This window comes from Parambassis ranga, chromosome 24 (genome assembly GCF_900634625.1).
Source record: "Parambassis ranga chromosome 24, fParRan2.1, whole genome shotgun sequence".
Taxonomy (NCBI): domain Eukaryota; kingdom Metazoa; phylum Chordata; class Actinopteri; family Ambassidae; genus Parambassis; species Parambassis ranga.
Window position 1 is genome coordinate 1159375 of NC_041043.1, and position 15382 is coordinate 1174756.

The following is a 15382-nucleotide window of genomic DNA, read 5'->3' on the forward strand; positions in this document are numbered from 1 at the left end:
CCGTGTGCACAAAGGAGGCCTTTGAACTTTTCTGTAGGTAGAACCTCCTCTCACAACATCAGAGAGGAACTCTGGCTTCTCATAATTTGAACCCTCATATGGATAATTCACAGTCACTGCCTTTGATTTACTGCCTCTCCCCTCTGAGTGCGTGTGTGTAGCACATCTCAAAGCAAATTGTAGAACACGTAGCAACTGTCTTTATTGAACACCAGCATTTTAGAAGGTAGGGATTTAACATATATATAGTCGAAAGCCTACAAGAAAAGTAATTTAAATATTTATATATATCTTTACAAATGTTCATGAGCAAGTCGCAGAGCTCGTGTCGGCTAATCTTGCGATCTGGGGAGTGTACAAAGATAGACATGCACAGGGAAGAGTAACAACGGCAACTGCAAAGTCACCTTTTACAAAATGGCTGAGTTGGACCCTTCTCTCTCTCTCTGCCTCTCACTTTCATTCTCTTTATATCCTACACACATACACACACACACACACTACAGTGTAGCCTTCCACAGGCTGTGGCGTACAATGAGTGTTACATCCAGAAACACTCCACCCAGACAGGTTGATATGGCACTGATTGTACGGCGTAAAAAAAACATCAATATGTCTCCTTGGTGTTGTTTCAAGTGCTCTTGCAGGTACATGGTGTGTGTGTATGTTTGTCTGTGTGTTGTTTGGGTCAGGATTCATCTGTTGATTCTGAAAAATGAGACAAAACCTTCACAATTTAAAGCAGAACATATTAAATGAACCTCTGGATGTGTTGCAGTTTTTGTATTTTTGCAGAATATCCACCTTGATTTGGTTGGATTAAGATCAAAAGATTAAGATGTGTGTCATTTGTGTTGTTGTTGTTGATGTTGTGTATTGGCAGTTACCATCCCTGTCCTGAAAAACTGCGATGTTTACTTCCTGTTTTTAGAGTTAATAAATAAAGAAATAAAAGTCCTGGATGAGTCACAGCCGTCTCCATGGCGAAGCTCCTTGTTGTCATCACACACACACACACACACACATATGCTTACACAGGATGTGTTATTTCCACTCACACATCAGGATGTCTGGTTTGGGACAGTTCAGTTAGCATTACATTTCAACATAAGATAAATAAATAACAATAAATATGAACTGTCCCAATGAAGATGTCCTCTTTGAGAGTTCACACACTCCTAAATGCAGAGCTCCAAGGCACAGGGACCAGGTGGGTGGGGGCTACTCAGTCTTTTCTGTTTTTCCGTCTTTGCTCTGGGGCTCGGCTGTTTTCCGGAGCTGCGTCTTTTCTGAGCTGTTGTTGATCTGTTGGTCGCCGGGTCCACTTGTTTTCCCGCTTGAGTTTTTGTCTAGGTAGTTGAGCATCTCGCTCAGGACTGTCTGGAAGGTGCTGAGAGCTGCGCAGACAGCCGGCGTGCCAAACCCGTGAGTGATCAGACTGTCGAGGAAGAGAAAAGAATGATCAGAATGATGACAATACCAAAGAAGTTTGATGGAGCTGGAGATCCTCAAAGGAGTTTGTGTAGTCCAGCAAAACGGTTCTAAACACAGCTCTTCATCTGTTTTTCATCAACTACCATGAGCAAGCAGGAGCTCTGCACTGCAGATGCTTTCACATGCTGACTGACATATTGATGTCATTTAATTTAATGCATCCACTGTGGGGAGACAGTGAGCACTGGTGTCAACCTATCTGCTGATATTAGTTGCCAATGACGATACTCCATTTAAGAATCGGTTTAACTAATTTTTAACTAATAAAGCGTGCCCTCCATCCAGGTTCTTCCAGATCTTTCCTCTGCTCAGACTCTTATCAGTCACAGAGATGTTATTGTTCAATCTGTCGCCGTATTTGCACAACTCTCTGCCCAGCCGTCTACATTGCCCTTCAGAGGTTTCATAAAACTCTGTATATTCTGCAAATAGTGACGCCATAGATGTGACATTTCTGCTAACATGGCGCTGTTCCCTCCTCCTCTTGTCATTTGTGCCAAGTATCAAACTGCACAGCTGCATCTTTCCAAAATGGCAGAGGTTGGTGGTGAAACACAGAGCCAGGCTGTGCAAGAAAGCTACTCAGTAAATTGACAACATTTTTAATTTTTTTCCTAACCTGAAATGTGTGAGGTGTCTCTGGATGTCCAGGTCCAGGATGGGAGTCGGTCTGGAGGAGCCAAGAGGAGAACGATCTTGGCTCAACAAGTCCTGGAACTCCTTACAGATTTGCCTGATGGAGAGAAGGAGGGAGGGAGGGAGTGAGGGTTTACCATCTGTCTACAGCACATTTTTTTTCTACTGCACCCATCTTCATCATTTTGGATCAAACCACACATGAATTCAGTCTATTTCCTCCCAGCAAACAGCTCATGGAAGAATACATGCAGGAGAAAGATAGGTTCATTGTCAAAAAACAAGCAAAAGCACTTTCACAACATTATACCAGAAAGTGTGCTGATGTAGAGCTGAAGCTGAATGGTTTTCTAGCCCAGGCTGTCTTTGCGGATTTGTGTCAGAGCTGAAATCATTGCTGGGATGACTTTATCAGAAAGAAATCAACTTATCTGGAAAACAGTGTGCTGTTTCCTCTCGTAAGAAAGAGAGGAGATATTTGTTAACAAGACATCTTTAATTGCCAGGAGGAATGTCACAAATTTTCAAATGGGATTGAAGTGACTGATGTGTACTTCTGTGTTTATGTCACTGGTCACCATGGTAACCAAGAAAAAGGAAAATCTTGCCTCCTACAATGCACTGTAACGGCTTCTCTTTTAACAGTTTTGGAGCCAGCCTCTAGAGTCTACAGGGGGAACTGCGATCCACTTGAATTTTATTCCTATAGCACTTTTTACAATCAGAATTGTCTCGAGGTGCTTTACAGAAACCCAGATCCTGAACCCCTTAAGTTTGACACTTCAGCATAGACTTCATCTCTCAGCCCCACAGGCTGCCCCTGCAGGCTGATAGATAAATAGATAGACTTTATTGTTACATGGCATGTATGAAGTATGCGCAAGGAGGGAAGGACGCTTGTTATTGGTTAATGGACACTTGTCCCAGTCAGTACTAGTCTCTGCTATTGGATGAAATGTCACTGGCTTTAATGTAACCTCAGCTAGCCACTAAGCAAGCCATTGTTTGACGTACATAAATACTGAAAAAGAGAGTTTCAGAATGAAAGCTTTCATGAGTTTCATCTCATTATTATGTTTTGTTTACGCGTGTCTACATTTGTGAAAACTTACTTTGTAGCCAGAACCATTTTCTTGCGTGCGCTGGTTTCTTTCGGTTCATTGTGCTGCCTCGCCAAATGTTCACCCACCGCCTTACTGGGAAACTCTGTCTCACAGGTGTAGCCGAAGTCCCTCGCCAGGTGGAGTGCTTCACCTGAGCGCACACACACACAGGAGGAGGTAAACCCATGGGTCTAAAAACGCTAAAACATTCAATATGAAATGAGACTGAAAAGACTTGAAGCACTTACCTTCCACCAGGGAGGTGAGCAGTGTGACGTTGGCAGCTTTTCTCCGTCCTGCTGGCAGGTTCAGGCCTAGACGGTCTAGTTTCTCACGAAGACACCGGCCTCCATTCTTAGACTTGGCTCTGGGGATGCAGAGTAAATAACACACATCATTAAACAAAGGCAAAAAACACTGAACATATCAGCCGCAGCAGCATTCATCATCTAATCATTTACTACTACAGAAATATATTAAATTAAGTCTTGCATATAGATTTGCTTTGATTAGACAAACACAAAATCAAAGAGTGAAAAATTAAAACATGTCAACACACTCATATATATGTTAGATCCTTTTTCCTTCACATCACAGACAGATGTTCTATTTTGGAAAACAGAGGAACAATAATCCCCTAAGCATGCTGTTTGTCCTTCCTAAAACTTTCTTTTTTGGATCATGCTGCTTCACTCATGACAACTTTCTGTTTTTGTAGCTCCACTTCCTGCAGTAATTTCTTATAAGGATCACTATTTGCACATTGTTGATGCCTCATCTTGTATCCATATTCTCTCTGCTCACTCTCTCTCTCTCTCTCTCTTCTCCTCCCCCCTCACTCTCTCTCGTTCCTTTCTCTCCACCTCATCAATAATACAGTGCTGGCAACTCTTGCTTTCCTCTGGTTCCTCTGATCCTGGCATGCTTTGGCCTGGTCTCGCCTCCCTCTGGCTCCCTGGGCATGGCGGCGCGTGCAGCCCCAGCCCTCATTCTCGCCTACAATAGTCTTTGTGGGCGCTGCTCTATATCCTCTGTTTCATCTGAGGGCTACAAAGACTCAGGCGGCGCTCTCCAATGCTCACCAAGCCAGATTTACACACACTGTGTGTTTCACTCTCCAAATCCATCACTCTCACTTCAGCATTATTGTTAGAGAATATGCAGGGTGGGGGACAAACATTGGAACCTAAGCTAATTTTACCACTGAAATGTCCTTTGTGAGTCTTTTTTTATGCAACTAGTTGTTGTTTAATGTGACAAATTCACCTCTTTGTTCTTATATAACCGTGCAGCTGTTTAAAGAACTATGAAATTCAGGTCTTTTACTCTCCGGAGATAAAGTGTCTGCAAACATTTTGCCTTAAACACATTACTGTACAGGCCACTTGTCAGAGTGGGTTTGTGGTTTATGAGAGGAGAACTGTAGTAACTGTAAAATGATTTTAAACAGGGCTGCACTGTCACCGTGGCACTGACCTGCGCAGTATGCCACCCAGTAGGGAGGCGTTGAGGCACTCTGGCGGGGACAGTCTTCTCTTCACCTCGGCGATGGTGACTTTGTATTTGGAGGTGGAGCTGAGCAGCGAAAGTCGGCCTGGTACCGAGCAGAACAGATCCGTGGGGTTGACCACGCACGTCCCCCCTGCACACAGACACACAACACATGAGTTACAACTCTCACAGCAATGTTTGTGCTTCAGAAAGGGATATAACTGCAATTATAGTATTTATTCGAATGATCCACAGTTCATTGGACATAAGGCAAAACCTGAATTATTTTGTCCACTCAGCCATCAGACTGTACAGTATGTCCTCCTAAACAATGCACCTCATGTGAGGTCACTAAACTCTTTTAGGACACGTTCTCATTTTTTGTGGGGCCAAGTATAAATCTGAGAGGGCCAGAGGCCCAATAAAGATGAAAAGACACAAAACAGACACTCTTTAGCTGAAAATAAGACAAACTGATCTCTGATTTCTTTCTGTTATAGCTTATATATATATATATATATATATATATATATATATAGTATATTTTTCTGAAATATACTCTGCAGCTGTATCATCTTGACTAGCTGAGTTAAATATTTCATACTTCACTAAAATGATTCCCTTTCAAAATAAGAGTTAATGTGTAAGCACAAGCATTTAAAATGCCAGGATGGGCCTGAAATAAATGAAAATAATGCAATGCAGTAAAATGGATGGAAAAAGATGGAGAGTGTGCATGTTTTTTTGCAGCCCTTTCTGCACTTTTACTGTTTTCAGGTCTATACTGAATGTATCTAGTAAAAATCAATCCAGACCTTGAACAGTCTCGACTCAGAAAACATGAACATTTTGGTCTGGGTTAACCATGCTCACAAACCATATGGAACATCTTTCATAGAAAACATGCAGATGGATTTTTCTGTGTGTGCCTCAGGGACAGGCATGCATACCCTGTGACTGTTTTGCACCTTTGTTCACAGAGTACACCTTAACAAAGGTTCTTCTTTCACAAAAAAAATCCCACATGATGCAGAGAATTAAAGTAATGGAGCTGATCAATCAAATGTATTATTTTTGCTGATGATTTATTGTGATGTACAGGAAGCTTTTCCAGCAATCCTAACCCACACTAAAAGGTGTGGACTATTTTTTCATCTTTCTAATAAAGATTGATTCACTATAAGTATAGAGTTAGAATTACACTCTTCACTTTGGACACAAAATATTAAATATTCTATTAATTTAAAAAGTAATAATTAGTAATAATTAGTAAATGCTCACTCAGTGCATAATCATCTGATCATAAGCAATGTGTTTCCTCAGACTCCTTCCCACTAGTTAAATATTACATGTAGCTTTTCCTTACTATGTACATATATTTATATTCCAGCTCAATATTTGTCTGTATGTGTGAACTGTTTGCTGCTCTCCCAGGAGGCAGAAACAAAACCTCCTTTTAATCACCTTCTACCAACCATCAACTTCATTGTTGAGGCTCCTGAAAGTGTGAATAAATGATGGCAGTTCACGATAGTGAAGGCTCTTTCACATTATTAATTGCATCTGAATCAGTGTTACTGGATCCTCCTGGAATATATCGACTGCTTTGAGTATTATTATTAAACTTTCACTTGAACTAACGTCCCAAGCAGCTGAAACGCAAGGTTTCTGTCTGATGTACTGTAGGCTATATTCTATTATTCATCTGCCTCATTATCAAATCTAACAGCAGGGTGTGTCGCTTTGTTATTAGGCCATGCTGGATATGATGAAATGGAGGAAAAGGATGCCATTTAGGCCAAAGAGAGAACAATGCTGCAGGCGATGACTGGCTGCTGCATGAGCCAGTCTTTTCTGGGGGCATTGTGGACAATTTGGCCACCAACTAAGCCTTCTATATGAGCAGCTGTAACCTATATTCCTGCTCTGACAATCTATTATTCACAATCAGCACAAATGTGCTATATATATTTTTTGTGGGCAGTTACATGTCGCCCAGGTTCAGCACCGTGGACAGCACCTTTCATTTCACTCCTGCCCACAGCCCACTGTGACATCACAATGGTGTGGAAACAAAAGCCTGTTGTACTCCAGCGGGCAGCACTTTGTACAGTGGAACTTGTCTTACACTCAGCCTGTCAGATTTGGACGATTGCAGGTCGAGGGAATCGATTGATGCTATTGGTTGAATATGTGTGTGCTGTGCGCGTGTCCCGTGTCAGTGTGTGTGTGTGTGTGTATGTGTGTGTGACACAAACCAGGCTAACCTGTCTGTCAGACTCACGCGCTCTGACAGAGGCGCGCGTCTCTGAAAGCTGCGGGTTCACATCATATTAATTCCCCTAAAAATGTTTTGATTCAAAGTAGTTTGTATTTTATGTTGCCAAGGGCAATCGAAAAGAGCTATTGCCGGTAGTGCAGTCAGTGGAGCGCGCGGGCCCAGAGGCGATAACGGTATTTAAGCAACGGAGAGTAGCCTCGGGCTGCGGCGCGAGCGGCGGGCGGGATCACACGCGGAATCAAGCGCCTTTTACGAGTTTGCCACGAAAATTAAAGAAAAAGAGACAAGGGCCAAATGCCATTCTCCTCATATTTAACAACAATGTTTATAGCTCCGGAAAAAAAGAAAGCCTGCCAATGTCTTGACAGAAAAGAGAGACGTGCGTGCACGGGATTTAGTAGCGGGGGCGCGCGTCTGACAGATCAGCTTGATCTGTGAGGCTGCTGTTAGAGCTGAACTGGAAAAGGGATATCAGGGTGATTAAAAACACAGACGAGTCCTCCTAAGTAGGATCCGCATTTCTTGAGTGATTTTCTTTTGAAAAAGGTTATGTGAATATTCATGCCGCCAAAGCCGCAGTCAGAAAGAACAACATTAATATGATCTCGGCTGAATCCGGGGCCCCGCTCGGCATTAGCATATCAAAGCGTCCGCCCGAGGCGAGAGAAGCTATCGATACGGGAGCGGGAGGTAAAGCAAAGATTATTGGTTGTGATGGTTGCAGCGGCTGAGCTCAGGGCCAAATACGGCGCACCATTAACCGAAAGTGATAGCGAAGGGATCCCCGCGTCAATCCGAGGGAAAAGCCCCAACACCTAGGCAGAGCTGATGAAAAATTAAACCCGAGACACAGCCTTCACTCTCTGGGTGGAAAATTACACACAGTCCCCACTAAAAAAAACACAAAACAAGAAGGAGATCTACGGCGGTTTAAAAAAAACCCCAGTGGTTGAGAAATGGGCTTGTTTGATAAAAGGCCACAAGATTAAACACACAACAATTACTGCACGATTTAACTGTGGATTACATACAGTGATACACAGGAAAAATCATCAGAATGGCATAATTTATAAGAAGGTCATCAGATGTGTACGATCAGCTAAAGCATCATTTTATATGTGATAGGTTTAATTCACTTTATTATATTAAAGTTCGTTTTTTAACTGCTAGCACACCCCTGCTGTGAATTATTATTATTATTATTATTATTATTATTATTATTATTATTATTATTATTATTATTATTATTATCATTGCAGCAATGTGGTGGAAAATCAAACATTTTTTCTTCTTGATGGTACATTTTTTCTAAATATAACTGCATGGGATACAATATCAGGCCCATCATAACAACTCGTGGCTTTGTTGACATTGTAATTGTCTCAGGTGAACTTAGTGTGACTTGCTTTTGAATGACAGTCCGTGGAAGTGGGGAGCACTTGCCCCCGCGCTTGTACAGTGTGTCGGCGTTTAAACGGGCGAGAAAGTGTGCCCGCGCCTGCTGTAACACGTTGACAGCAGACAAGAGAGGAGTGCTCCCCCTGTTTGTCTGTCTCCTCGCTGTCTTGTCGTGTCGAGCCGCGCAGCGCTCACGGCCTCCGGTATATACAACAACATCAACAACAACAGCGACAACACAGGAACAAACAGGGCCCTTACCTCTCCGGATGACGCCCCCTTGGCCATTCAGCACGAGCCCACACTGAGCTTCCACGGAGCCCTGTGGAGACACGCACTCATTAGGACAAGCAGGGAGGTTAGATCACTTCAGATTTTTTACTGCTTTAGACAAAAAAAGGAATCAACTTCATTCTACCAATAAATGATTAGAACGCAGCTTGGAGGATAGTTCATCATTAACATGTGCTTTTAGTGTCACATTCATGATGCCCACGGTTGGAAACTACCCTTAAATCTTATTTAAATGACCTTAAAATGCCACTTGAGTGTGGCCCTGTTGTGCGCCCTTTGAGCAGCCTTTTTTGTTAGAAAGTGTTCCTCAGTCAGCAGACTCTCAGGAAAATTGAGGGCACGGTGAAAATAAAGGATGCAGCTCACGGCTCACCCAGAAGCGAGCTTTATCTGAAAGGCTGCAGGCAACAGCCGAGGACAGCGCGGTTCATCCAGACTCACAAGTGCGCTCCGGTGTCCAGAACGCGCTACAGCCACCAACCTGTTGGGGATGGGGAGTCAGTGTGCGCGCGCCGCGCGCGTCACAGGCCTGCACGTATAGAAACCTGTTAGCGCCGCCATTTTGGTCCATATCAGACTCGCGTGCTATCAACAATGTTATCAAGAAAAGAGAACACGCTCTTTTTTATTCAGAAAAACACTTAATCCCCCGTGCGAGCCTCGAGGCCTGGCCCACGCAGAAGCCCCACGATTAGAATAACCTGGGAAAAAGAAAAGAAAAAAAAGAAAAGGAGGGGGCCGCTTGTTGTAGCTCCTTCTTAACCAGCTCCAGCTCTGTTCCTTTTCTTCTACTCCGCAGCTAAAGTGATTATAAAATCAATATACAAAACGCAGAGGTCTTGCATGAATTAGCTTAGTGACGGGAGAAAGGTGTGGCAGCTGCTTTTGTTCGCCATGAAAATCTCTTTAACGCGCTCAAAGATGCGACCGGGCTGCACGAGACCATAGGCGCATCTGTTCCCGTTCATACATCCGCCGCGTGTAAAGGCTGCAGGTTCACGAGACTGTTCTTTCTTCTGCTCAATAAAAGGTCAACCCTGCACCTTAAAGTAGGCCCTACACATCATATTTACCACGAGAAATATGCACATACGTTTAAAAAATGACACCTAAAAGCAGTTCTAAAAATGAAATAATGGAAAATAAAACATGAAAAAAGTAAATATTCATGTAATTTATATAAGAAAATATATTTTTATTACAGTACCTATAAAATATCGAATATTTTTTACGTTTCTTAAATTAAATTAATATTATTTAATCTGATCCATAGCCTATATATTTCAAATTTGAAAAATGTAATTAATAAATATCATAGACCTATGTGGGCACATTATTTTTTTTTAAATAATAGCCTATAAAAACTAAAATTAAGAGATAAATAAATAATTATAAAACTATATATTTAATAATACATCAAAACTAGTTCACTTTTTAAATGTCGTAAATAGTTAACTCGACTGAAATAATGTGTCACTGTGTTAAATTGTGTTTAAGTGGAGCCGCGCTGTAAGCAGCTCAGATGTCGCTGCATAAGTAACAAAGTTGATTGACGCTAAGTCTGTAATTGGATAAACTACGGTGCTTTATGGTGCTCGAGCTGCCCATTGTGCCCTGAACCCCGATCCGTTAATCCGCCTCTTTACCGGAGAATAGAGCAACCAGCGGCTTTTCTTTGCCTCAGCAGACAGCCGGGCAACACACACACACACACGCTTAGACTCATGGACCGTGCGAGTCTGTGTTTTCATCTTGACCATTTCTTTACATCGAAAAGAATTATGTAAAATATGGGTCACGTGTGTTGGTGGAAAAATAAAGGGTGGGTTTCACAATAGGATTGTATAGACTGCCAGTCAATTAACCTTTAGAAAGAGGCCAGCCTCTCATAGGCACGGGGCCGTGTGGACTTGACATTTACTCAGACTGTTGTTGTACAGTCACGTTTGCTTTGGCAACAAAAATCATCTCAATATGATCTCCAAACACGCCATTATTCATCCCAGAGTGGGGCAGGGTCCTCTGGTGGAGGTGCAGGGACAGACAGGCAGACAGACAGACATCTGACGCTGTCTTTCTGTTCAATATTTTGGAATTGGTGTGTGGCTGCTACAATAGGGGGGGAAAGTTTTTCAGTAGTAGGCCAGTGGGGCACTGGGTCCTATTGTAGCACGGAGGAGGAGGGAGGTGCGGGGGGAAGCCGGAGCTCAGGCCGGGAGGAGGACTGTGATAAGCGGGGTAAAGAGAGAGAGAGAGATGGAGGCCGCCGGTACCTGCAGGTCGTCCGACGCGGGTGGAGGAAGGCCCAGGCCGGCGCCGGGCAGCAGCCTCTGGTCCGGGTGGTGCATACCGACACCGTAGGCCTGCGAGCCGTGTGACGTCATCAGCGACAGGTCATGGCGCCGGTATGCGTCGAGGCAGCCCAGCTCGCGCCGCTGCTGCTCGTCCAGGCAAGAGGACTTGAGGGCAGAGCGCGCGTTGTGCAGGTTGATGAAGTCGGCGGGCTCTCCGTGGTGGATCTGCTGGTAGTACTGGCCTGAGTGCAGCGAGTTGAGCCCGTAGGCCTCCGGGGCCACGGCTGGGTGGGAGTGCTGGAACTCGTAGTGGAAGGACTGGTGGTGCAGGGGTGTGTACTGGTGGTTGGCCGAGAAATAGGGTGAGGCGAACTCCGTCCCCGCCGGTGCCGGGTAGGTGAGCGGGGAAGAGGAGGAGTAGGCGACCGAGGAGTTGGCCACGGACTCCAGACAGCCGAGCTGCATGAGCCGGTAGCTGTTTGATCCGTCGTGACGTATCTACGAGATAATAAAGAGACGGGGAAATATATGAGCCGTGTCATTTAGCATCAGCCGGTGTCTCCTCTCTCTGCCTCCCAAACACACTCACAAAACACAGCTCACACACTCAAAGCGTTTTTTTTCCCACTTTAAACCACCTGAAGGAGATGTCATTTCCACACGCCCGGGAGGGGAACGAACGCGCGGCAACAGGAGCCACCGGTATTTCTCCCCTCCCTTTGGCATGCCTGTCACTCTCCTCGCAGCGTTTTAAAGGCGTGCTGTTATATATTATTATTATTACCGAGCTGCTGGCAAATTTACTGTCCCAGCTCTCTCTCGCTCACACCGGATGGGAGGTAAGCAGAGTGAGACACAGCGGAAAGTGTTCCGCCCTAAAATGTTCTAATCACACTGTTACCGGCTCACACAGCTTCCACACACTCAATAAAAAAGCCCCGTTTTTATCGGCAGCCTGACACATTTCTCTCTTTTCCATGCATATTGTGGCTTTTTATTTAAAAAAATCCACGCGTCCCATTTAGAGAGAGCGCATCTCCAAATGTACACTAGATCCCTTCTTCTGCTGTAATCTCTGAAATTAAATGCTGGATAAGTAAATAAATGAGCCTACCTCTGCGTCGTGGACAAGTCCGGGGAAGGTTGCTGACATTGTGCTTTCTCCAAAGTAACCAGTGTTTTTTTCCCCTCTCTCCTCTGTGGCCCGATCGAATAATAATAATAATAATAATAATAAATGCCTTAAAATCCTCAAAAAGCCAGAGAAATGGAAAAGTCCCCCCTCGCGCGCTCTCGGTAACGGTAGAAAGCAGGCGGAACGCGAGCGTCTCCCCTCTGCACGGACGGGGCTGGCTCACGGATTTTGTACTTGCAGGGTATTTCTCGGCTGATGTCGTAGGTCCCTTGGTAATATAGAAGTTTTGAAAATTAAGCATCAGCACTGAGGAATGGGAGGACAATAGACGGAGCGGAGCATCCCAGGAGACACGGAATAAATATTGTATCTTCAGCCTTAATAAGGAACCAAGTTCTTCTTTCAACATTTTCTACGTTTTTTCTGGACAGTTTTCTTTTTCACTCGTTTGTATTTTCACCAGGTCTTCCGCTCGGTTTACGTCGTCTTATTATTATTATTTTTAATTCACATCGACTAGAGTAAAAAACAAAAACATACATTTACGGATTTTCAACGGAAATGTAAGTTTGCTTTGAAATATTTTTATTTTGATAATTTCTAACATCATTTTTTTTAAATATGGATTTTCTTTTGTTACAGCAAATTTAGCCTGGTGGATTTAACGTCATTTAAACGGGGAAGGATTTTATTTTGCATGCATCAGATGGATTTGAATGGATTTTCATTGTTTTAAATACTTCAATATGATTTCATAAGGAAACACATGAATGCTCGTATTTTTCATTCGATGTAACGACAGAAGATTAGATTAGAATAATAATAAATATGATCATGAACGAATAGAATCCAATTTAAACACGTTTCCTGTATTTATGATGTGATTTATTTACTGTTAGCTGCAAACAATTGAAATAAACAGTATTGTTTAAGTTGTTTTTACGCATACATGGGAAACCGCTTTCGATTAGCCTCATTTTATTTCTCTTTTTTTATTTTTATTTATTTATTTTTTGTTCAGGGAGGAGGGGTTACTATGAGTGTTACCGGCTCGAGACCTTTTTGCTTTAGCAGTGTAGGCTATATCTAAGGCACGTGCATGCTTGGTGCTATTATTATTATAATTATTATTAATATTATTATTATTATTGTGAATGTATTTTTTCCATGGCTCGGTCAGCATCCTGACCCCTTTCTCTCTGTCTCTCTCACTCTCCCTCCCTCTCTCTCTCTCTTTCCGCCTTTCTGCTCGTGCTGTAACTCACCTGAGCACGCGCCCTCGGGGTGGTCCGGGCCAGCTGAACGGAGCTGTGATGGTTTTTTTTTCAGATGGCAGATTTTGTGTTGTTTAAATTCAAACAACAAAAAAGCTTTATTATAATTAAAATCAGATGATCAGATCGTATCTTTAACACAATAATAGATTTATAAACATCCAAAATAATAGTAACAGGTGCACAGAGCCAGTGTGAGTGAACAATCCACAGAATAATGAGTTTAAATATACACATGGACGCAGCCTATGGCTGGCTTGCCTTGAGGCCAGAAATACAAAACGTAAAAGCCAAAGCTTGTGGTCACACACAGCCTGCAGAGGAAACTGAAGGAGGAGAGTTACTCCTCTGTCTGTCTGTCTGTCTGATTTCCTGCCATTCAAAACAAGCCAGCCAACACACACACACACACAGAGGGAGAGAGAGAGAGGGAGGGAGAGAGAGCAGAGATAAGCCTTAATCAGGCTTGTTTTGGATGTTTTTTTCCTACTCAGCTGTAACGACTCCCTGATATTATTAAAGTGCAGACTGTGACCGTGCTGACGCCGGGACGCCGAGATTGACTCGCACTTTAATTAAGCAACTATTTTCCCTCCCATCTGTTCCTGCATGCGTCTGCTCTCTGTCCCCACCGGCCCCAACGACATAATAATAATAATAATAATAATAATAATAATAATAATAATAATAATAATAATAATAAAAGACGCAGTTTTGTTGTTTTTACATTTCTTTATGGTGCCATTTCTCAATTTCCCCTTTTCCCACTGCTTAAAAATACCCTTTAAGCTTACGGTAAGTGAAATCCTCTCTTTTTGATCTGGACTGTCTATAGACCCACAAACGGTCCAGGTAGAGAGACACAGGCGGAGCAGAAGCCGCCTTAAATAGCCTCCTTTAAAAAGTTCTCAAGGCCTTTTATATTTTAATTAACCGATACCGATTGTTTAGCCTCGAGGCTCGACGTGAAACCTCTGCACAACGAGACCGGTGAAGGCCGATTGTCGCACGCCAGGTTTTAAGAGAGAGAGAGAGAGAGAGAGAGAGAGAGAGGAAGAGGGAGGGAAATAGGGGAGGAGGGGGAGGAGGGATGAATGAGAAGGCCACCGGGCAAAGAGAGAGAGAGATTGAGAGAGCTTTAATTAAAGCACCATAAGTAACTCTAAATGGGATCATGTGATTCTTATTTTGGAGCGCAAGCCTTAAAAAAACTGACCAGATTCAGCCGCAGAGTCTCACCAGGTGGGACTTTGGTTTTTAAGGTTGGGGGCAGGCTTGATCAGACCGTGGGCAGAGAGTCATCCTGACATGTGAGCCTGTTTCCTCTCACGTCATGATCAGGATGTAGATGCACAGATGATACAAATGTAGTGTGTTTTTCAAACGTCGCGGTCCATAACAGATCACACTCACTTTATTCATATCAGGAGCTTTTTCAGCTGCTTGTATGCAGAGGGGCCACCGTCACCACCAACCCAAGGCACCAGTTGCACGGTAGACGGGCCTAATAGGGCTTAATGCCGACCAGTGGCCCAGCTTCACCGGGGGCTGGGAGCGCCGCACCAGATGCGCGCTGATCTCCCGGACAGGAGCCAGTCCATCTGCCGCCTGACGAGGCAGGGAAAAGGCCCCGAAAAAAACCCGCACAGTACAGCCCAGAGGCGAGAATTTAGAGCAGCCCCGAGGTTTTGTGGATGGGCCGCTGCTCCTCCTGGGGAGAGCAAAAGGGGGCCCCTGTCCCCATATTTCTAGAGCAAGTGTCAGGAAGTAAGGCAGCATGGAGAGGCAGAAGATTAGGGTTTGAGCTAATAGCGCCATGTGGCATTGGAGCACTTGATGTGACCTAATATTTCAAGGAATATTTGCATAATCATGTCGATGTAAAAATAAAACAAATATCCTTCGTTTTAACATTGAATCTTTAGTTTGGCGGATTTTGGTGGCACCAATCATTAAATCCATTTGTTTTAATGTAGCTCATG

General features: G+C 43.6%; 1 protein-coding gene across 1 annotated transcript; it reads right to left on the reverse strand.

Moving 5' to 3' along the window:
- Window positions 1–1221: 1221 nt before the first annotated feature.
- Window positions 1222–12144, reverse strand: tfap2d (transcription factor AP-2 delta (activating enhancer binding protein 2 delta)). Its single transcript, XM_028397712.1, has 8 exons — window positions 12106–12144; window positions 10971–11489; window positions 8665–8725; window positions 4710–4875; window positions 3482–3600; window positions 3243–3384; window positions 2114–2227; window positions 1222–1438 (listed from the first exon to the last, which is right to left on the reverse strand). Exons 1-8 carry the CDS (start codon window positions 12142–12144, stop codon window positions 1222–1224), a joined length of 1377 nt encoding a protein of 458 aa, XP_028253513.1.
- Window positions 12145–15382: the final 3238 nt, after the last annotated feature.